General features: G+C 47.0%; 1 protein-coding gene across 6 annotated transcripts in view; it reads left to right on the plus strand.

Annotated features, from left to right (window-relative positions):
• Positions 1-925: 925 nt before the first annotated feature.
• Positions 926-25,074, plus strand: part of PUM1 (pumilio RNA binding family member 1) — a 137,256-nt gene continuing 113,107 nt past the window's right edge. For 5 of the 6 annotated variants that reach the window (XM_075335957.1, XM_075335958.1, XM_075335959.1 and 2 more), the window contains exon 1: positions 1,177-1,326. In XM_075335957.1, the coding sequence (XP_075192072.1) occupies positions 1,317-1,326 (10 nt within the window). In that variant the 5' untranslated portion in view covers positions 1,177-1,316. Of the gene's footprint in view, positions 1,027-1,176; positions 1,327-25,074 lie in introns of those variants that run through there. The other variant, XM_075335960.1, reaches the window with a different exon arrangement.

Genomic DNA, 25,074 nt, shown 5'->3' on the forward strand with positions numbered 1-25,074 from the left:
TCAGAGTTAATTGCAGCCCTTAGAGTCCCTTGTCCAATTACTTTTGGTCCCTTGAAAAAGAGGAGGCTATGCATTACAGAGCTATGATTCCTAAACCCTTTCTCCGATTTGGATGTGAAAACTCTCATATTGCAGCTGGGAGTGTGCACTCTCAGCCCATATTATATATATAATTGTATTTCTGAACATGTTTTTGTAAACAGCTAAATAACAAAACTTGTGTCACTGTCCAAATATTTCTGGACCTAACTGTACATTCCGCATCTTAGTGCCAGTATAGTATCAGCTTTACTTAATATATGAAAATCCTACTGGTTGGTTCTCTTTAAATGATTCACATTGGCATTTAAGAGGTTAACAGCAGCGATGGGTGATATTGCCAGAGCTTACTTTTAAGGCAAGGTACCCCCAGCTTCGGAGCAGGCTCAGCATCTGAGCAGCCATGACATATGGCCATTATGGCGCACTAAGAGGTCTCGCCCATGTCGTTACAGACATCCCAAGTAATGAATTCCCTGCTACCGAAAACTGTCAGCAAACATTCAATGCCGCGGAGCTAACAGACGACTGTAAGCTCTCTGGACAGGCCACTCATAGATGTTTACACTCCTATAGTGAATTGGTGCAGAACTTATATACACACACAGTATATGGCCGTTTGGCGGAGTACTGCACTGTATACTGTGCAATGTATTAATGAGGTGATTACGGCGGGAACACGACTTGTCCCTCACAACTCCCAGTGAGGACGTGTGTGTCACTGTGTGTGACAAAGTAGCACTCCGCATACATGGAGGTGACCAAACACTGAGCTTTCCCCTAGCCTGGCCTGCTTTCCCAGCAGGCCTCGGAGTTGCCACGGTAACAGCTCCCAGTTCTCCCTCCTCCTCCCATGATGCACTGAGGCGGCTCCGAGTCCCCCCAGTGCGCCGCCATGTTGTCGGAGTGATAGGCAGCGGCAGGGAGACGGCTCCGGGGGCTGAGAGAACCACTGACCCAATCCGACTCCATCCTCCCGCTCCGCCCGTGAGTATTGCGCCTACGTTAGCGCCGTACGGTGGCGGGAATTCCCAGCTTCCCCCATACAACGTTATTGTGGACATTTCTAGCTCCGGAAAGGGGAGACGGGTGTTAGAAAAGGGGCCGGTCTCCGCTGGTGGGTCCTCCCCCTGTCCATGTTTTGAGGCCTCTATTGTTACGGGAGCTGCCGGGGGGGCCGCGAATTCACGCGAGTACGTGGAATAAAACGGCCGGAATTTTCCGCCACTGCCTCCGTGAGCCGATGTTGTGTGCAGGGCTGGCAGGCCGGGCTTCTCATGGAAGGCTGTGAGTATGGCATGTCCTGGCGTGGAGGCCCGTGTGCAGCAGGGGCCCCCGGTGTTGGACGTGGTGTTCCCATGATCCTCCGGTGCAGCAGAGGCTCCTGGTGCCAGGTAGTAGGCATTGTGTGCGGTCCTTTGTTGTGATCAGGCTTCATTGTGTGCAGTAAGTTCTCTGCCCGGCCGCCTTGTAGTCAGCATTGCCGTCCAGTGACAGGAAGGAGAAGCCTAGGAAAACACTAAATATTGACCCAAACAGTAGCCAGGAAACAATAGAGCCGGCCCTGGGGAGCCACACACTGGCTCCCTCTGCGCGTCCCTTGGGAGCAGCGCCCTGGCTCCCTCTGCGCGTCCCTTGGGAGCAGCGCCCTGGCTCCCTCTGCGCGTCCCTTGGGAGCAGCGCCCTGGCTCCCTCTGCGCGTCCCTTGGGAGCAGCGCCCTGGCTCCCTCTGCGCGTCCCTTGGGAGCAGCGCCCTGGCTCCCTCTGCGCGTCCCTTGGGAGCAGCGCCCTGGCTCCCTCTGCGCGTCCCTTGGGAGCAGCGCACCGGCTCCCTCTGCGCGTCCCTTGGGAGCAGCGCACCGGCTCCCTCTGCGCGTCCCTTGGGAGCAGCGCACCGGCTCCCTCTGCGCGTCCCTTGGGAGCAGCGCCCCGGCTCCCTTTGCGCGTCCCTTGGGAGCAGCGCACCGGCTCCCTCTGCGCGGCCCTTGGGAGCAGCGCACCGGCTCCCTCTGCGCGGCCCTTGGGAGCAGCGCACCGGCTCCCTCTGCGCGGCCCTTGGGAGCAGCGCACCGGCTCCCTCTGCGCGGCCCTTGGGAGCTGCGCACCGGCTCCCTCTGCGCGGCCCTTGGGAGCTGCGCACCGGCTCCCTCTGCGCGGCCCTTGGGAGCTGCGCACCGGCTCCCTCTGCGCGGCCCTTGGGAGCTGCGCACCGGCTCCCTCTGCGCGGCCCTTGGGAGCTGCGCACCGGCTCCCTCTGCGCGGCCCTTGGGAGCTGCGCACTGGCTCCCTCACATGCATGGATTAGTAAAAGTGCTCGCATGACACTCGGCTCACGCTCGCAGCAGAGCGTGAGCCGAGTGCCATGTGACTGTGGTCCGATCCTGTGATCAGACCAAAGCTGTGGAGGGGAGGGATTTATCTCCGCCATTGCCGGCTGATGCGAGAATCGCATTGCACTCTGCTGTAACACGAGTGCAGTGCAATGTTTCTCTCGCCCCGATAGACTTGAATGTGTGTGAATGAAACAGGATTGCATTCCACCCACAGCATGCTGAGGTTTTTTTTTTCTCGGTCCGATAGAGTAATATTGGTCTGAGTGGAATGCGGTTTTTTTTTTATCACATTCAACTTCCTCTGTTTTACTCGCCGTGCGTGCTTACCCTTAAAGGGAACCTGTCAGGTCCAATATGCACCCAGGACCACGAGCAGTTCTGGATGCATATTGCTAATCAGTGTCTACCCGTCCCTGTATACACTAGGATAGATAAAGAGATCTTTAGAAAAAGTATTTCTAAAGATCTTTTATAGTCTGCTAATGAGCACGGGGACTAGTCCGCTGGGTGTTAGTTCCCCTGGCTAGTCGGCTCCATTAGCATGTTAGTACGCCCCTGTGGATGTGCTAACGTGCTAATGAATGTGCAGCATCAGAAGATCATTTCACTCACCTCTCCGCTGCCCGACACTGGATTTCGGCTCAGTGCTCATGACTCCGGACTTTCGGTCATGCTCACTACTTCAGTTTGAAGCAGGGACGCGTACACCCGGCTTCATAGTGCGCATGACCCTAACTCTGGGGTCAAGTGCACTGAGCCGAAATCCCTCGTTGGACGCGATGGCAGTGGAGAAGTGAGTGAGATCATCCTGTGACGCTGCACATTCATTAGCATGTTCGCACACCCATAGGGACGTACTAACATGCTAATGGGGCGACTAGACGGGGGAACTAACGCCCAGGGGACTACTGCCCTCGCACATTAGCATACGATATAAGATTTTTAGAAATACTTTTTCTAAAGATCTTTGTCTATGCTAGTGTATACATGGATTAGCAATATGCACCCAGAACTGCTCATGGTTCTAAGTGCATATTGCACCTGACAGGTTCCCTTTAATCTTACTCTGGTAGGTAGCTCTAGAAAATTGAGCTGGCTACTTATGTTCAGTAACCAACCAACAAGGGATGAATTAGAAGTACATTATGTGAAAACAAACAAAGAAAAACTCCTAAAATTTACTTCCTATAGCCATAAAAGGGAGATCCTCCCAAAATGCCAAACAAAAATAGACAGAAAAATATTAAGATAAAAATGGCAAGGGGGCAGTCCCTAATACACCCTAACCTCGCCGCTACCTTGCCGTGGAGGTTGGCACCCTAGATCCTGCGCAATTGGCACCCCCGCTCAACGTAGACTCTCCCTGTGGGCCCTATAAGCCCTAGCAAGATAAACCAGGGAGAAAACATATACTATACACCAGTAAGCACTAGGATAATTGCTAAACAATGTTCTAACATATCCAACCAACAAAAATTGTAAGTATATCAGGGGCTAAATAGCCCACTTAACCACTCTAGTATACAAAGGTCAACAAGACCACCCGACGCGTTTCTCCTCAAGATTGGAGGTTCATCAGGAGTGGGAAAAAATAGAAGAAAAAAATAATTTTAAATTTCAGCCTACCGTCATATCCATAGTACTCCTCAGTTCCTGATGCACGGAAACAACCAGGGCTTGGACTCCCGGAGGTAAGTAGCTTCAGACACCATAAGACAATAATCCAGCACCAGGGAAAAAGGCTTCATCATAAAATAAAATTTAACTTTTATTGGATCCAATATTAAAATCCATAGACAGATAGATTAAAATTCTAGGAAACCTGACATGTTTTGGATCTAACAAATGTGATCCTTACTCATAGGTAACATGGACTAGTGTGAGAGACAAAAAGAATAGAAAAGGTGCAAATTCTGGTAATAACCAAATATCAAAGAAAGGGGAAAAATTTGATAAACAATCCTGTGCAATGATACTAAAAGTGCTAACTGTAATTCAGGTACTGTATAAGATACCTTTGGCTGGGGAACCTGTGATGTGAGATAAGTGCTAATTGCTATGTATTTCCTATATACTTGCATTATGAATACATACTAATGGTTATAATTGACTGTAATGTTTGCATTAACATTTCAAAGGATTCTATCCTTTGCTAAGATATTATTGGATCCTGGGATCTGGGTCTGAATCATATTTAGCACTTTTAGTATCATTGCACAAGATTGTTTATCAAATTTTTCCCCTTTGGTTATTACCAGAATTTGCACCTTTTCTATTTTTCCCACTCCTGATGAACCTTCAATCTTGAGGAGAAACGCGTCGGGTGGTCTTGTTGACCTTTGTATACTAGAGTGGTTAAGTGGGCTATTTAGCCCCTGATATACTTCCAATTTTTGTTGGTTGGATATGTTAGAACATTGTTTAGCAATTATCCTAGTGCTTACTGGTGTATAGTATATGTTTTCTCCCTGGTTTATCTTGGTAGGGCTTATAGGGCCCACAGGGAGAGTCTACGTTGAGCGGGGGTGCCAATTGCGCAGGATCTAGGGTGCCAACCTCCGTGGCAAGGTAGGGGCGAGGTTAGGGTGTATTAGGGACTGCCCCCTTGCCATTTTTATCTTAATATTTTTCTGTCTATTTTTATTTGGCACTTTGGGAGGATCTCCTTTTTATTGATATAAGAATAAAGTAAATTTTATGAGTTTTTCTTTGTTTTCTACTTATGTTGGGCTTTATTACCGCTGTTGTCGTTCCATAGACTGGATCCTGTAATGGTTCCTTTTAGAATTCTATCTAAGTTCCAGTATTTATTATTATTGGATGGATCCAGATCATATCTTCCCAGCTTGTCTCCTCTCCATGCCTTGTCTCTCCTCTACCTGTTGACACATGTACTTTACCTTCCAAGACACTCACTGACTCACTCACTCACTTCAGATTCTGTGGACATCTTATCCTTCCTTTTTGGCTGTCAGAAGTCTTGTAGTTATGGAGTGACAGTACCCTGCCCTCATCACATGCTTCAGCCCATAATAGCCATGATTCCACAGCCATGTTTCATTCTTTGTCACAGGACATTGGCATTTTCTAACCATTTGTCATAGGGCCTGATTTTATGGGGTTTTTAGGTTTTTTTTTATAGTGCCAAAAAAATATGCAAATGGCGTTGTGTTTTTGTGAATTGATTCTTCATGTGATGCTTTGATGGGTCCATTATGGCAATCCCTGAGGTCACTTATACAAGTGGCTTAGGCTAGGTTTACGTTAACAGTCATCTACACAGAGTACTGCATCAGTGTTTGTCAGGAGCCATTCACTTGAATGGAGCAGGAGTCACTTTTCCAGTCTTTTTTTTTTTTTTTTTTTGTGGTGGGAGGGGATTCCAATGGAAAACCTAAAGTAGAGGACTCTTAATGTGAACATATTCTCTTTTGTATGGCTGAGGTCTACACGTACTTATTGCTGTGAAGCACAATCCTGGAAATGGCTGTGTTCTATGAAGGAAGTAGTTTGACATTCTAGCTGGTTTCATGTGCTCTGTGGTGTGGAGGTGTACTGCTTGTCCACATACTGAGCCTATGCAGTACTGCATGTAATATATTGCAGGCCTGGGCAGATCTCCGGCCCCTATCAGCGTTCTGCTACTTCACATTTTGAGTTACTATGTATGAACTGCATAGAGAACATTAGCTGCAGATTTTAGTATGGTGCCTGAAGTGTTCTTGCTCTTACGTTTTCCAGTATTTTGTCTACTATATTGCACTGATATACTGACCCCACTACAATGTTGATAAACCTTTTGTAGTTAGACAGGATGCACCATTGACTTGTGTGTCAGCTAGTTAGAGGAGCTTAGGGTTGGGCTTTTCTTTTTTTGTCATGAATACATAGCACTTTTTATTTTAAAGTGCTATTTCCATAAATTTGGTCATCACATACAGTCCGTCTGCTTCAACCTCCACTGATGTTTTTTTTCTCCAACAAATAAAACCTAAGTGCATTGCAATAAGCAGTGCGCAGGGAGTACATGCGAATTGTCCCGGTAGGTGCTCAGGCAGTCACTTGGCCTATGGTCACACAGTGTTTTTGTAGTTTATCTTTCTGCAGCCAAAACGTGCCTTCTTGCAGTTGCTTTAACTGCATTTTTTTGTGTGGATTAAATGTGATTTACAGTATGTACTATACATATGCAAGTTAATTTTAGGCTATGTTCACATGTAATTTTTTTTTTATAATACAAATTAAAAGCTGCTTTTTACAGTACCAACAAAACATACGAGATTGCAGAAATCTCACCCTTTTTTTTTTTTCTGACTGAACATTAGGACTGCATTGTTTTTGAAATTGCAGCATATTATTTCTTTTTAAGCACCACACGAGTGGTGGTTGTTTTTTTTTCTTCTTTTTTTTTTCTGCACTGCTCCAGTCCCGCGGCACCATCGTGTGCGTGTAAGTTGCATCACAAGCGCTGAATGCATCCGAGTCAGAACGAGGCTCTCCTATAGATGCATTGATTTGTGACCTCTGGTGAGCTCCATCAAACACTACAGGTGGTGCCAGGTTACAAATCACCGGAGACCAATCGGAGTGGGAAAAGATAAGACGGTGGCAGGTGAGTATAATACTGGGGACGGGGGTTACATTTATAGTACCACGCCAGCAGTGCAATAAAACGCTGGAGATGTGCTTTAAATGCAAGTCCCTCTGCCCCCGGTATTATACTTGCCCTCCATCATTTTCTGGTACTGCTCCGGTCCCGTGGTGCCATCTTGTGCCTGTAACTTCTGATTGGCTGGAAGTTACATCACAAGCTCCCAATACATCTCCATGAGAGCCAGAATGAGGCTCAGTTATGTTAAAGGGAACCTGTCACCAGATTTGGCGACTATAAGCTGTGGCCACCACCAGTGGGCTCTTATATACAGCATTCTAGAATACTGTATATAAGAGACCAGGCTGCTCTGTAGAAAGTAAAAATCACTTTATAATACTCACCTAGGGGTCAGTGCGGTGCAGACTGGTTGGATGGGTGTCTCCGGTACCGGCGCATCCTCTTTCAGCTATCTTTGTTGTCCTTCTGAAGCCTGGGTGCATGATGCGTCCTACGCCATCCACAATAGCCAGCATTGAGGTCCTGCGCAGGCGCACTACAATACAATGCAATACTTTGTGATCTGCTCTGAGCAGGGCAGATCACAGTGTGCCTGCGCAGGACCTCAATGCCGGCTATTGTGGATGAAGTAGAACACGTCATGCACCCAGGCTTCAGAAGGAGGCCAAAGATGGCCGAAAGAGGAGGCACCGGTACCCGAGAATGGAGACACCCATCAGACCAGTCTGCACCGCACTGCCCCTAAGGCCTAAGCCACACAGCGAGAAAATCGGTGCGAGTGGAGTGTGATAAAACATCGCATTCCACTCGGACCAATATTAGCCTGTGTGTCAGCGCACATGAGCGATTATTTTCTCAGCCCTAATTGGACCGAGAAAACAATCTCAGCATGCTGCGATTGTAATGCAGGACTCTTTTCTTTCGCACCCATTCAAGTGAATGGGGCGAGAGAAAAATAATACAATACAGGGGTCCCACATCTAGTGTATACTGGCAATATATATACGTTTATATGGAATGTTGGGACAATCCCTTTAGGTAATCCTACATTGTTGTCATTAGCAATGCAATAACTTGTACAGATGATGTACAGAGGAACAAGACAGGGGGTTCATGTATCAGTACTGTTTATCACAGGACTAGTCACATTTCTTCTATGTGCCAAGTTCACCAGTCTAACCTGTTTAAAGGGACCTGTCAGGTGCAATATGCACTCAGTACCACGAGCGGCTCTAGGTGCATATTGCTAATCCCTGCCTAACCGTCCTTGTATACACTAGCATAGATAAAGAGATGTTTAGAAAAAGTATTTCTAAACATCTTATATCGTATGCTAATGTGCAAGGGCAGTAGTCTCCTGGGCGTTAGTTCCCCTCACTAGTCAGCTTCATTAGCATGTTAGTACGCCCCTGTGGGAGTGCTAACATGCTAATGAATCTGCAGCCTCAGGGGATGATCACTCACCTCTCCGCCACCATCGCGTCCGACGGGGGATTTCGGCTCAGTGCGCATGACCCCGAAGCTTGGGTCATGTGCACTACTTCGGTTTGAAGCAGGGACGCGTACACCCGGCTTCATAATGTGCATGACCAAAACTCTGGGGTGATGCGCACTGAGCCGAAATCCAGTGTCAGACGTGATGGCAGTGGAGAGGTGAGTGACATCATCCTCTGACGCTTCTCATTCATTAGCATGATAGCACGCTCACAGGGACCCATAGGGGCAACTGGCCGGGGAACTAACGCCCAGGGTCCCCTCGCTCATTAGCATATGGTAAAAGATTTTTATCCTTTTTCTAAAGATCCTTTTATCTATACTAGTGTATACAGGGACAGTTAGGCAGAGATTAGCAATATGCATTCAGAACTGCTCGTGGTCCTGGGTGCATATTGGACATGACAGGTTCCCTTTAGGACCATTTTTTTTCGCTGGAAAGCATTGGTTCATTGTGAAAGCTGAATTTTGCTCAATAACAATGTCCAATTCCAATGTAAAAAAATTGCCCCATTTGGTCAGAAAAACTTTTTTTTTCTCTATTGTCTGTATAAGAAGAATCTTTGTAGAATATTGTATGCATTGCGTTGTCCAAAAACAACCACAGAAAATGGTCCAAAATTTTAGGCAATAATTTGGGGCTGAGTCATCACTGTTGAGTTAATTTTAGTGTTATACTAGGTCTGAAATGCGGATCTTTGTGAATAGCTTCCAAACCACATTTTTATCCTTGTGTAAAATACCCACATTTCTCCTCAGTCCAGCAATCTCATAAAATCCTGTTCTTTTTTTTTTTTGTTTCTTTTTTGTTTTTTTAAATGGTTATAATATCTGTCCATTTTTTTAGTTGTGTAATGTCCTGTCGGAGTCGCCGTAGCAGCCTTGCAAGCTACCTCCTATTAGTTTTAAGTGGCAATCTCAACGTTAGATATCTTTTATCTATCTATCCATTATCTATCACACGGAAAAACTTATGACATTATTCTTTTTTTTGTCTTCTCAGCTTGCCATTTATTTGATTTAATTATATCATAATTAAGTTTCCATTGTTGTGTGGCAACACAATCAGTGGCCAGAGTTATCATGTCTATTATGTGGACACACAATATTGTCACTGATGCTGGGAAGCATTGACACTTGAGAACACCCAACCTCCTGCAGGAAAATCTGCAGACGATAATACTGCTGTGACATCAGCAACATATTGTGTCCACCCATATCCTGTCCATCGCCATTAACTTGAATGGTGGCAGCTATAGGCATAGAAGTGGTGTCTAGGTATAGTAAAGTAGCCATGCGCTACGCAATGAAACCTATAGCGCCACCTGGTGGAAAACAACAGAGTTAGCATTTTTATCTCAAAAACGGAACGAGTTAGAGGAAAAAAGAGAATTACACAGTTGTAGGGCATCACCAATTCAATACGAATCGACACCTTGTGCGCTCTGTGACCAGACCCTGAGAGTATATGCATGCTCTTCTGACATGCAGCTCATCTGCATGTAGAAAACCTAACTGCATATGTTAAAATGGGAGGATAATTTAAGACATTGTTTTGCGTGCCAAAATAAGCATTAGATTTTCACCTGTCTGTAACAAATCTGCAGCTTTTTTGTAACAAAACCACAGATGACCGTTTGTAGTGGATCAGTTTTGTGTAGACCCTCTCAGAGGACTTCTCTTTTGATACTTTTTTTTTTCTATTTTGAAAACATATCAAAATAATTTTATATTTGAAAAAGTCAAAGCTTAAAAACTTTTTATTTTCACAACAGAAAGAAACAAACTTTACATGACTAGGTTTCCTAGTCTGGCTAATAGAAAGTGGGTGCAGGCAGGCACATGTAAGGAAAAAAGGGTATTGGGGTGTGTTCATGTATCCTATAATGTTTTGCACAAAAAATCCACCTCAAAATCTCCATGTCTGGTATGCAAGTTAAGTTTGCCATTGAAATGTCACAGAATTAGGCTCCGTGCGCACGCTGCGGATTTACCGTGGATTTGCTGCAGAAAATGTGTCTAACATTGCTGCAGGTAATTCCCCAGCAAAACCTATGGGTTTTAAAAAATGCTGTGTGCACACTGCGTTTTTTTTTTTTTTTTTTTTTATACCCGTGGATTTACCCGCGGATTTTCCTCTGCAGAATTAATGAGCATGTCACTTCTTTTCGGATGGGACAATTTCGGGCAGCTACAGGTTTCTATTGTTAAGCAGGCCTCCACAGTCTGAGAATACCATCCCCAGATTTTGGGCTTTAACATGGCTTGGTATCAAAATTGGGGGAGCCCCCCCCTCTCTCTTTTTTTTAATAAAAAAAAACAAAAAAAAACCCAAAACAATGCGGTTCCTCCTATTTTGCTACACAGCCAAGACAAGCACCTGGCACTGCAGCCTGTAGCCTTGGGCTTTATCTGTGCTGGGTATCATAATATGGGGGGACCCTATGCCAAATATTTTATTTTTACTGCACAATCTAGATGCACCAATTAATGGAAGCATCAGGCACGCTGTCACTTAGCGTGGGGGGGGGGGGTGGAATCACAGGTGCCGGTGTGTGTGGGGAAAGCGGTGCATATTCAATTATTGGCTCCGAAACTGATTACGTGACCTGGAAGGAGTATACAGCCATGACGGAGCCTCTGTGAGTACAGCGTGTGCTGCCATCCTGAATCCCTTCCAGCATTTTAATCTGATTCTGGTCCCCATAGACTTATATTGAGACTAGCTTCTGGACCGGAACCGGATTTAAAAAAAAAAAAAAAAAAAATTAACAGGGACTCGCCGGTCCTGGTTATCTGCAAGTCCGCTCATCTCTATTAAAAAGTCTTTTAAAGTAAGGTTAGGGCAATAAAGCATCACCCATGAATTGTGCTAAAGGGGTTGTCCACTACTTGGACAACCCTTTCTCATTTTGTTCATCCACATAAAAATAAAATAAGCTCCGATGCGGACGTGGTTCCAGCGATGTCTAAAGCAGTGTTCCTGGGGTCCACGTGACAGAACACGCAGGCCCCTCGACCAGTCAGCTCCTGGCATCTGTCTCCCCACCTTTGGACGCTTGAGCAGTATGTGAGCACTGCGCTGACTTCCTACTCAAACGTCTGAAGGCAGGGGGAGACAAATGTCAGGAGCTGATTGGTCGAGGGGGCCAAAGTTCATAACAATGTTATGTGGGCTCAGAGAATGCGACTCAATCATGTTGTTCTTGGAAAGTGCAAGATATTTCACACAATGCAGCATGCTATGTACAGCACTGTGGATTTTGTTAGCATTGTTTTAATAGGTGGTTTCTGCTTTTAGGAAAGAGAACCCCCAAATGCTCTAAAATAACAAGTTTAGCATGTGCTTGGCTCCAAGACCAGCTTGGCAGTAATTGCTGCACTACTTCAGTTTAAAGCCAGGTCGCGTACACCCGGCTTCATAGTGCGCATGACCGAAACTCCAGGGTCATGCACACTGAGGCGAAATTCAGCGTCGGGCAGTGATGGCAGCAGAGAGGTGAGTGACATTATTCTGTGACACTGCACATTCTTTAGCATGCCCACAGGGGCGTACTAACCTGCTAAGAGGGCAGATTAGTTGGGGTATATAACACCCTTTGGGACTAGTCCCCATGCTCTTTATCATATCATATATGGGATCTTTACAAATCCTTTTTCTAAAGAAAAATCTCTTTATCTATGACAGGGACGGTTAAACAGGGATTAGCAATATGCACAGAACTGCTTTTGGTCCTGGGTGCATATTGTACCTGACAGGTTCCCTTTAATAAATTACATTCCCCACATGTCTACTTTACACCAGCACAATTTTTGAAACACAATTTTTTTTCTTAGGGAGTTAGAAGGGTTCAGAGTTCATCAACAATTTCTCATTTTTCCAACAAAATTTACAAAACCGTTTTTTTAGGGCCCACATCACATTGAAGTGACTTTGAGAGGCGTAGGTGACATCATTCTAAAAGCTGCTCAAAACCCCTTTCAAGAAGTTTATTAACCCTTTAGATGCTTCAGAGGAATGAAACCAACTTGAAAGGAAAAAATGAAAACTATTTTCCCACAAAAATGTTACTTTTGTCCCAAGCTTTGCATTTTCAAAAGGATGACGCGAAAACGCACCATACAGTTTGTTGTGTAATTTCTCCTGAGGACACCGATGCCCAATATGTGGTGGAAATCAATTGTTAAGGTGCACGGCAGGCCTCTGAATAGGAGCGCCATTTGATTTTTGAACTCGAAATTGGCTGGATTCGTTAGCTGTCTTGTTTGGAGACCCTAAGGTGCCTTAACAGTGGACCTCCCCCACAAGTGATCCCAATTTGGAAACTGGAATTTATCTAGGTGTTTGAGCACCTTGAACCCCCAAGTGCTTCGCAGGATCTTATAACGTTGAGCTGTGAAAATGGAAAAAAAAAATAGATTTTTAGCCACAAAAATGATGCTTGAAGTGTATATGTATGTGTGTGTGTGTGTGTGTGTATATATATATATATATATATAATATATATATTTTTTTTTTTTTCTTTTTTTAACTGAGGCAACGGAAGATAATGAACACAGTATAATTTATTGTGCAATTTCTCCTGAGTACGCTCATACCCCATATGTGTTAAAAAAGACAAACAAAACTACTTTTTAGGACAGAACAGTGAAGGAAAGGAGCGCCATATAGGAGTGCCTTGTCATGTTGACGGAGCCCCTGAGGTGCCAGAACAGCAGAAAAACCCCAAAGCGTCCCCATTTTACAAACTGCACCCCTCAATGAATTCATCTAGTGAGGAAAAAATAATTACATTTTTACCACTAAAATGTTGTTTTAACCCCAAATTTTCAATTTTCAAAAGGCTTCAGTGTAAGAGGAGAAAAAGGGGTTAAACCCGCGCAATCTGCCAAATAAGATGTAGAGATGTTGATAGATTGATCACTCTTTTATTCCATAGATCTACGTGTTTCAAGGTACAGAGACCTCTTCCTCAGGACCAGAAAATCAACATAAACATCATCTTCTAGCACAATTTTCAAAAGGGCAATAGGTAAAAAAGGTCCCATAATGTGTTATACAATTTCTCCTGAATTTGGCAATACCCCACATATGACTGTACAGTACTGTTTGGCCGCACCACAGGGCTCGGGAGGGGAAGCAGCGCCATTTGATTTTTGGAGCACAGATTTTCATACAATAGTTTGTGGACTCCATTTGCAGCACCCCTAAGTGCCAGAATAGAAGAAACTCCCTCAAGTGACCAAATTTTGTAAATGACATTTCTCTGGGAATTCACCTACTGGTGTAGTGATGATTTACTCTCTGGAAAACACCCATGGTGTCAAACGCAGTGTACTTTTTTTTTTTTTTTTTTTATTTTACATATTGGAATAGAGGCGTGTGTATGTATGTACCGTATTTTGCGGACTATAAGACGCACCGGACTATAAGATGCACCCTGGTTTTAGAGGAGGAAAATAAAACTTTAAGCAAAAAATGTGGTCATGACACACTGTTATGGGGCGAGGATCTGCTGCTGACACTGTTATGGAGGTAATGTCCCCAAATTCCCTACTAAGGTACCCCATCCTGGTAATGATCCTCCTGCCTTGTATATGATCCTGCTATAAACCCCCATCCAGCCTGTTCACATACCCCCCCCCATCCAGCCTGTTCACATACCCCCTCCCCATCCAGCCTGTTCACATACCCCCCCCATCCAGCCTGTTCACATACCCCCCCCATCCAGCCTGTTCACATACCCCCCCCCCCCATCCAGCCTGTTCACATACCCCCCCCCCATCCAGCCTGTTCACATACCCCCCCCCCCCATCCAGCCTGTTCACATACTCCCCCCCCCCCCCCCCACCCCCCCATCCAGCCTGTTCACATACCCCCCCCATCCAGCCTGTTCACATACCCCCCCCATCCAGCCTGTTCACATACCCCCCCATCCAGCCTGTTCACATACCCCCCCATCCAGCCTGTTCACATACCCCCCCACCCATCCAGCGTGTTCACATACTCCCCCCCCCCCCCCCATCCAGCCTGTTCACATACTCCCCCCATCCAGCCTGTTCACATACCCCCCCATCCAGCCTGTTCACATACCCACCCCCCCATCCAGCCTGTTCACATACCCCCCCCCCCCATCCAGCCTGTTCACATACCCCCCCCCATCCAGCCTGTTCACATACCCCCCCCATCCAGCCTGTTCACATACCCCCCCCATCCAGCCTGTTCACATACCCCCCCATCCAGCCTGTTCACATACCCCCCCACCCAGCCTGTTCACATACCCCCCCCCCCATCCAGCGTGTTCACATACTCCCCCCCCCCCCCCCCCATCCAGCCTGTTCACATACTCCCCCCCCCCCCCCCGAATCCAGCCTGTTCACATACTCCCCCCCCCCCCCCCCCCCCCCGAATCCAGCCTGTTCACATACCCCCCCCATCCAGCCTGTTCACATACCCCCCCCCATCCAGCCTGTTCACATACCCCCTCCCCATCCAGCCTGTTCACATACCCCCCCCTGCTGCTGCCTGCTCGTGCCCCCGATGACCTGCAGCACCCTCATTCCCGGCCGCAGCCCTATAGTCAGACCATAAGACGCACCCCCAACTTTCCCCCAACATTTGGGGGAAAAAAAGTGCGTCTTATGGTCCGAAAAATACGGTATATATGTTTGTGTGTATGTATAATATATATTATAATACACACTGTGTGTATATGTGTGTGTGTGTGTGTGTATAATATATGCGCACGTGGTCTCCGTATCAACAAAAGACCCGCTACTGTTTATGATGATTAATTTATTAAGTCATGGGATGATATTTTATCTAATTGTTCTGCCAAACTCCTAGAACTCATTTTGAAATATGAAAACAGGAAACTGGATACTCTGGAACAAGATATCAAACAAATTGAATCTAATGTTAAATCGCATGCGTCTTCTGCAACGTTTATAGCCTCACAAAACAGGATCAATGAAAATCTGCTCAAAATGGAGGAGTCTATTACCAAGCTCAAACAGAATACATTTAAAAGGGACCCACAAGATTATGCCTCTAATCACATATATAATTGGCATATATTTAGAAATGATGGTAAATCTCCAATGTCCATTTTGAAATCTGGCAAACGTAATTTATCTGAAACTAAAGTCAGTTTTAGCTCTACTGATGCTGACTCCAGTGAAATCAATACCGACTTATCAGATGGAGAAGTTGCTGGGACCTCGCATAATTCCTCAGTGTTTTTTTTTACCTCAAACCAACAAAAATCATTTCAAACAACAAAAATATTCAAAAAACGAGGCGTGCCGGACGCAAACATAACCGGCGGAGGACATCGATATTACACCCGCAACAACACATAGAATCCTCTGACCTGCTGTCGGTTATAAATTTGTCAGCCACTATTGTTAATGAAGATGAATTAAATCTACTTGCCAGAGGCTTAGACTTTGCTCCTACACAAAAATTCAATTTTTGTTCTACCATCGTGGATGTTAATCGATTTATTTGAAATGTTACCCTCAAAAAGCATTTCTTTGATTCTGAACGTGAGGTTTCTTTTTTCGAATGGAAAAAAATTGTTCCTAATTTTGAATTTTCTACGTTCAATGAACAGTTACTTCTCAGTGATCTTGAGTCACGGGCAGAACATAATTATCAAAATCCTGAGTTATCTGACTCTTCTTTTCAAAAACTGATTCCCAATGCTGCGTTTTATCCTATTCAAAGTTGGACCAAGTACATGGATGAATTTCAGTCCCTAGTGGTCAAAGATCTCAAAGAACTTTCTGTTCAAATGGACAATACTATTCCAATTTATAATCTATCAACTAGGGAACGAAAAGCATTGCACACTCTACAATCAAATCCACGCATTATTGTGAAAAATGCTGACAAAGGGGGTTCTGTTGTAAATATGGACACTTCTCTATATGAACGAGAAATTCTCAGAATGTTGCCTGATGAACAAAGTTATCAAAGTCTGCATGAAGATCCTACTCCTTTGTTACAAAAAGGACTTGAGAATTTATTGAACCAAGGTTTTTTTGTCAGGGGTTCTTTCTGACAAATTAGTATATCTCTGTCCAGCAAATTCTTGTACCCCTATATTCCATGCCTTACCTAAATGCCATAAGGAAGTTCTTCCTCCCCCATTGCTACCAATTGTGTCAGGGATTGATTCACTCCTTGAATGATTGGGGGAATGGGTTGATTGATTGCAGCCACTTACACAATGTTCTCATAGTTACATTCAGGGTTCCAAGCATATCCTTAAAGGGAACCTGTCATCAGAAATTTAGCTATAAAGCTAAAAGTTCCCCCCTCTGCAGCTCCTGGGCTGCATTCTAGGAAGCTTCCTATAGTTTTTTTGGCCCCTTTTATTCCAAAATAAATACTTTGTAAACTGGTACCTTTTCGTATGGAAATTTCTAAAATCGTCCATGGGGGCGGGCTGCCTGGGGTCCGTTGTTGTCCTCCTGCAGATTTATGCCGCCCCCGAACACTGAATTTCGAAAGTTCAGGACGCCGCCCCTGGGTGCCCGTGGTCCCGCGCATGCGCTATTACACTGTAGCGGTGCCGTGCACGGTGACCGCTAGTGACGCTTTGCGCGGGCACGAGGTTATGGGCGGCGCTGTGAGTGTCATCAGTAAGTGCCGCCCATAACCTCGTGACCGCACTTTCCCCTATGACTCCAGCGTTTTGCGCAAGTGCTCGCTGGCCTGATGCCCGGACGTCCCCTCCTTCCCATCCTGCTCAGCAGCAGGAAATAGATGGGAGGAGCGGACGTCCGGGCATCAGGCCAGCGAGCGCTTGCGCAAAACGCTGGAGTCATAGGGGAAAGTGCGGTCACGAGGTTATGGGCGGCACTTACTGATGACACTCACAGCGCCGCCCATAACCTCGTGCCCGCGCAAAGCGTCACTAGCGGTCACCGTGCACGCAGTGCACGGCACCGCTACAGTGTAACAGCGCATGCGCGGGACCACGGGCACCCAGGGGCGGCGTCCTGAACTTTCGAAATTCAGCGTTCGGGGGCGGCATAAATCTGCAGGAGGACAACAATGGACCCCAGGCAGCCCGCCCCCATGGAAGATTTTAGAAATTTCCATACGAAAAGGTACCAGTTTACAAAGTATTTATTTTGGAATAAAAGGGGCCAAAAAAAACTATAGGAAGCTTCCTAGAATGCAGCCCAGGAGCTGCAGAGGGGGGAACTTTTAGCTTTATAGCTAAATTTCTGATGACGGGTTCCCTTTAATGTGTTGAATACAGTACATTGGTTTTCAAATTATGTTTGGATTCCATGTGATGTCTCTTCATTATACTCCTCAATTCCTCATTCCTTAGCATTGATGTCCATTAACCCCTTCACGACCGGACGATTTTTCGCTTTCAATTTTTTTTTTTTTTTCGTCCTTTTTCTGAGACGTAACTTTATTTTTTAGTCAATATGGTCATGTGAGGGCTCATTTTTTGCGGAACGAGCTGTACTTTTAAATGAAACCATAAGTTTTACCATATGGTGTACTGGAAAATGGCAAATGGCGATAGCACTATTGTTTTTGAGATTTTATTCACTGTGTTCACTATATGGTAAAACTGATGTGTGGGTGTGATGCCTCAGGTCAGTGCGAGTTCGTAGATACCAAACATGTATAGGTTTACTTTTATATAAGGGGTTAAAAAAAATCGGAAGTTTGTCCGAAAAAAGTGGCGCACGTTTTACGCCATATTCCGTGACCCGTAGCGTTCTCATTTTTCGGGATCTATGGCTCAGTGACTGCTTATTTTTTGCGTCTCGAGGTGACGTTTTTAACGGTACCATTTTTGCGCAGATGCTACGTTTTGATCGCCTCTTATTGCATTTTGCGCAAAAGTTGTGGCGACAAAAAAAGTCGTTTTGGCGTTTGGAATTTTTTTGCTGCTACACCGTATACTGATCAGATTAATTGATTTTATATTTTGATAGATCGGGCGTTTCTGAACGCGGCGATACCAAATGTGTTTTTTTATTTTTTTAACCCTTTAATTTTTAATGGGGTGAATGGGGGGTGTTTTGAACTTTTTAGGTTTTTTTGTTTTAATTTTTTAAAACTTTTTTTTAACTTGTTTTTTATTTTTTTTTTTTTTTATTTTACTAGTCCCCCTAGGGGGCTATAGCGATCAGCAATCCGATCGCTCTGCACTATCTGCTGATCACAGCTACACAGCTGTAAACAGCAGATACGCTCACTTTCTTTTTCACTGGGCCGCGGGCACAGCGAAAGTGAAAGCAATTTATGTGTAGTACAGGAGTCATCACATGACCCTGTGCTACCATGACAACTACCGGAAGTCACGTGATCGCGTCACGTGACTTCCGGCATCGGGGGGTAAGTAAAAGTTTACCGCGATCGCGCTTATAATGGCGCTGTCACATATTGACAGCGCCATTTAAGGGGTTAAACGGCACGAGCAGATAACGATTCTGCTCGTGCCTAGCAGGCACTCATCTCAGCTGTGAAAATCAGCTGAGATGTGCGCCGATCGCAGCATGCTGCTGACGGCAGACCGCAGGCAGTAACGTTATGACCGCTAGGACGTAATTTTTCTGCCCGCGGTCGTTAAGGGGGTTAAAGAATATATAAACAGATGTACACAATACTCTATTCAGCTTCAGAATTTTATTCTAGATTCTATTTGGTTTTTGTTACAAAATAATTTTTTCAAATTTTCTAATTTTTTTTCTTCAAAAACTTGGCTGCTCTATGGGAGCCAAATTTTCCCCTTTGGTGGAAATAATTTACATGAATTATTGGGAGGATTGTTATATCTATAATGAATCAAATCCATTTTTCAATCAAATTGTTTATTATTTTAGATTCATAGTTTGGTTGTATGGAATGGTTCTTGTGAATTGATCCCTTTTTATTATCTAAATAACAATCCTTTCAATATCAAATTTACATATAATTTGAATTCTAATAGTATAGCATGTCTTGATCTTTTGCTCACTGGTTCTGTTGCCACAGGTGATGTAGTTCGCACTCTTTTCCGCAAACCGGTAGCAGGTAATTCTATGCTACATGCGGCCAGCTGCCATCCCAGGCATATTAAAGACAACTTACCTGTGGGTGAATTTGTTTGTGCTAAAAGAACATGTTCACACCAAGCTGATTATAACAAAGAATGTGCGCGTATTCAAAAACTGTTTTAAAAATAGGGGATTTTCTGTTGCCACCATAGAACGAGCCAAAAAGAAAGTTGATTTACATGACAGGCAAAAATATCTTGCCTATCATGATAACTCTGATAATAATCTTTCTACTTCTTCCCAGGTAACTTTTTCTACTAATTATAGTATCAATTATCAACAGGTTATAAAAATTAGTCAAAAAATATTTACCAGTTTTTTATTTTCAGATGAGATCACTAGAAAAATACTTGGCCCCGGGGTTAATTTTGTTTCTAAACAGGGTTCCACCTTAGGAGCTGCTATTTCCCCTACAGATTATACTAAAATTAGTTAAAAAAAAAAAAATCTACATATCGTGGTTGGCTTTCCACTACAGGTTCTTACCGCTGTGGAAGTAAATCCTGTGGATCGTGTCCTTTTGTCAAACAAAAAACCATTGCTGCTACCACTACTAACAAAATGTATACTAATGAACAATTTCTTAATTGTGGAGACTATTTTGTTGTTTATGCTATCACCTGCAGGAGCTGCCAGCTCCAATATATTGGTTGCACAAGTCGTGCGTTACACACCAGAATCGCAGAGCATCTGGTATGATGCCAAACATATTTCTACCCGTACTCCCTATAGTGTTTCCCAGCATGTTAGATTGGTATATCAGAGTAACACAAACCACCTTGAGATCCATGCTCTTAAAAAAAAGTTTCATGGTAATAGAAGAGGTGGAGACAGAATTCGCTTACCGTATTTTTCGGACTATAAAACGCACCCTGTTTAAGAGGCGGAAATAGGAAAATAAAATTTTAAGCAAAAAATGTGGTCATGACACACTGTTATGGGGCGAGGATCTGCTGTGACACTGTTATGGTAGTAATGTCCCAAATTCTCTACTAAGGTACCCGATCCTGGTAATGATCCTCCTGCCTTGTATATACAGTATATGTCCCTCATCCTGGCATATGGCCACATCCTGCTCATAGACCCCCCCCCCCCCATCCTGCTCATAGACCCCCCCCATCCTGCTCATAGACCCCCCCCCCATCCTGCTCATAGACCCCCCCCATCCTGCTCATAGACCCCCCCCCCATCCTGCTCATAGACCCCCCCCCATCCTGCTCATAGACCCCCCCCCCCATCCTGCTCATAGACCCCCCCATCCTGCTCATAGACCCCCCCCCATCCTGCTCATAGACCCCCCCCCTTCCTGCTCATAGACCCCCCCCCATCTTGCTCATAGACCCCCCCCCATCCTGCTCATAGACCCCCCCATCCTGCTCATAGACCCCCCATCCTGCTCATAGACCCCCATCCTGCTCATAGACCCCCCCATCCTGCTCATAGACCCCCCCATCCTGCTCATAGACCCCCCATCCTGCTCATAGACCCCCCCATCCTGCTCATAGACCCCCCCATCCTGCTCATAGACCCCCCCATCCTGCTCATAGACCCCCCCACCTGCTCATAGACCCCCCCATCCTGCTCATAGACCCCCCCCCATCCTGCTCATAGACCCCCCCCATCCTGCTCATAGACCCCCCCATCCTGCTCATAGGACCCCCCAATCCTGCTCATAGACCCCCCCATCCTGCTCATAGACCCCCCCATCCTGCTCATAGACCCCCCCCATCCTGCTCATAGACCCCCCCCCATTCTGCTCATAGACCCCCCCCCATTCTGCTCATAGACCCCCCCCCATTCTGCTCATAGACCCCCCCCATCCTGCTCATAGACCCCCCCCCATCCTGCTCATAGACCCCCCCATCCTGCTCATAGACCCCCCATCCTGCTCATAGACCCCCCATCCTGCTCATAGACCCCCCCCCATCCTGCTCATAGACCCCCCCATCCTGCTCATAGACCCCCCCCCCCCCATCCTGCTCATAGACCCCCCCATCCTGCTCATAGACACCCCCCCCATCCTGACTCATAGACACCCCCCCATCCTGCTCATAGACACCCCCCATCCTGCTCATAGACCCCCCCCATCCTGCTCATAGACACCCCCCCATCCTGCTCATAGACACCCCCCCATCCTGCTCATAGACACCCCCCCCATCCTGCTCATAGACACCCCCCCATCCTGCTCATAGACACCCCCCCATCCTGCTCATAGACACCCCCCCCATCCTGCTCATAGACACCCCCCCATCCTGCTCATAGACACCCCCCATCCTGCTCATAGACACCCCCCCATCCTGCTCATAGACACCCCCCCATCCTGCTCATAGACACCCCCCATCCTGCTCATAGACACCCCCCCATCCTGCTCATAGACACCCCCCATCCTGCTCATAGACACCCCCCATCCTGCTCATAGACACCCCCCCCCATCCTGCTCATAGACACCCCCCCATCCTGCTCATAGACACCCCCCCCATCCTGTCATAGACACCCCCCCATCCTGCTCATAGACACCCCCCCATCCTGCTCATAGACCCCCCCCCATCCTGCTCATAGACCCCCCCCATCCTGCTCATAGACCCCCCCCATCCTGCTCATAGACACCCCCCCCATCCTGCTCATAGACCCCCCCCATCCTGCTCATAGACCCCCCCCATCCTGCTCATAGACCCCCTCCCCCCCCATCCTGCTCATAGCCCCCCCCCCCCATCCTGCTCAAAGCCCCCCCCGCCCCCATCCTGCTCATAGCCCCCCCCCCCCATCCTGCTCATAGACCCCCCCCATCCTGCTCATAGACCCCCCCCCATCCTGCTCATAGACCCCCCCCCCCCATCCTGCTCATAGACCCCCCCCCCATCCTGCTCATAGACCCCCCCCCATCCTGCTCATAGACCCCCCCCATCCTGCTCATAGACCCCCCCCCCATCCTGCTCATAGACCCCCCCCCCCCATCCTGCTCATAGACCCCCCCCCCCCCATCCTGCTCATAGACCCCCCCCCCCCCCCATCCTGCTCATAGACCCCCCCCCATCCTGCTCATAGACCCCCCCCCATCCTGCTCATAGACCCCCCCCCATCCTGCTCATAGACCCCCCCCCATCCTGCTCATAGACCCCCCCCATCCTGCTCATAGACCCCCCCCATCCTGCTCATAGACCCCCCCCCCATCCTGCTCATAGACCCCCCCCCATCCTGCTCATAGACCCCCCCCATCCTGCATAGACCCCCTCCCCCCCATCCTGCTATATGCTCTCATCCTGTTATACAGCCCGCATCCTGTGGCACATAAAAAAAAAAAAATTTCATACTCACCTTACCTCCCTCCCTGCAGCATCGCTCCTCCTCCCGTCTGTGTCAGCAGCAGCGCCGCTGAGTAGAGCCGGCCAAGCTCCCTGCAATGCCCACCTATCTGTGCTGTCGGTGGCTGCGTGTGGACACGTGCGCACAGCGATGACATCATCGGTGTGCGCACCGCTAGTCTCCACACAGCCGCCGCCGGCACAGACAGGAGGACATCGCGGTGCTGCAGGGATCGTGGCCGGTGAGTGTACTGATTCACTGCACCCCGCGCTGATGATGATGCGCAGGGGCAGTGAATACAGCCGCACATGATCACTGCAGGCTGAAGTTGCCAGGGGTGATCATGAGGGCTGGATGTTTATCCCTCGCCCATCATCACGCCCACCTGTCAGCGCCGGCTTCAGCGCGGAGATGATGGGCGGGAGGATGGGCATGCATATTAAATGACCCTGTCCATGTGGTCATGGCAGGCGCTGCTACAGCCAGCTCGTGCCGCTGATGGACCCGCTCCACCGCAGCACCCTCATTCCCCGCAGCCCTACATTCAGACTATAAGACGCACTCCCCACTTTCCCCTAACATTTGGGGGAAAAAGTGCGTCTTAGGCTATGTGTCCACGAGAGAATGTTGCTGCGGATTTTTGTGCCTCAAAATCCGCAGCTTTCCCCCAGAATCCGCACCTTAGCATAGCTGCGGATTTGACGCTGATTTCGTTGCGGATTTTGATGCGGATTTTGTCCATTGTACTCTAATGTGTTTCTGAATAAAGCTTTGACTGTTTTGAAGGCAAAAAAAGTCTCTTTATGTAATTTCCTGTCCCAACCCTCCTTTCTTCTCCATTATCCATTTTGTTAGCAGTCTCACAGTGTGCTTATACAGAAAAGCTGCGGCCAACACCACTGGGCTCTTACATTCTAACAGGCTGTATATAATAACCTAGTGGTGGTGGCCGCAGCTTATAGCCAAAAAATGTGGTCCCATGTTCCCTTTCACTGTTATTTAAAAAAAAAAAAAAAAAAAAAAGTGCTCCGCTGTATTTTCACTGTCCAGCCCGATGCAAGCAAGCAACTGGGGGCTGTGCTTCTCAGCGGGATAAGGCTGAAGCATTCTCTGCCCCTCCCGCTGAGAAAAACAGTCCTCAGCTGCCCCTGAAAATGGCGGCTCCATTGTGAAGCGCCATTCTCAGGTGCTGTACCGAGGCTCATCCAGCTGCCCTGATGCATTTGGCTGGCTGGGTAATATAACGGGGTTAATGCCAGTGTTCTGCAAACTGGCACTAAGCCCGAGGTTCATAATGTCATGCCTGTGTAGACACGGCCATTATGAACCTCCATTTGGGAAAAAAGAAAACACAACACCTTTATTAAAAATTTTAATTGAAAGAAAAACACACACACACATCCCTGATTGCCATCTTTATTACTCCCAAGCCTCAGAGGTTAATCCAGGCCAATATCACAGGAAAGCTCTCTGCCGGCTGCTGGGAGCGGCAGAACTCACTGGCCGGGTCAGCTCAGTTCATAGCTGAGCTCGGGTCAGCTGACTTCACAGCATCAACTGACCCGGGCACAGAAGTCAGCCGGTCAGCTGACTTAATTCGCAAGCGCGGGCGGGTCAGCTGACTGCACACCGACCAGCTGATGTGCCGGGCTCCGATGTGCACTCATCTGACCCGGGCACGGACGTCAGCCGGTACCAGCAGCCGGAAGAGAGCTTTGCAGCATCTCGTACACTGACGGCTGCTGGGACCGGCTGACGTCCGTGCCCGGGTCACATGACTGCACATCGTCAGCTGTCGGTGTGCAGTCAGCTGACCCGCCTGCGCTCGCGAATTAAGTCAGCTGACCAGGGCTCTGATATCAGACTTTCCCAGCTGCCGGAAAAGAGCTGTGCAGCATTTAATAATACACTGACGGCTGCTGTGACCGGCTGACGTCAGTGCCCGGGTCAGCCGGATGCACATTGGAGCTGTCATGGATTATCGTCGGGGGATTCAGGGAGTAATAAAGATGGCAATCAGGGATGTGTGTGTGTTTTTCTTTCAAATAAAATTTTTTAAAAAAGTGTTTTCTTTTCTTTATTACTAAACGGAGGTTCATAATGGCCGTGTCTACACAGGCATGACATTATGAACCTCGGGCTTAGTGCCAGTTTGCAGAAAACTGGCATTAACCCCGTATTACCCAGCCAGCCAAATGCATCAGGGCAGCTGGATGA

The sequence above is a fragment of the Anomaloglossus baeobatrachus genome, chromosome 2 (genome assembly GCF_048569485.1).
Source record: "Anomaloglossus baeobatrachus isolate aAnoBae1 chromosome 2, aAnoBae1.hap1, whole genome shotgun sequence".
Taxonomy (NCBI): Eukaryota; Metazoa; Chordata; class Amphibia; order Anura; family Aromobatidae; genus Anomaloglossus; species Anomaloglossus baeobatrachus.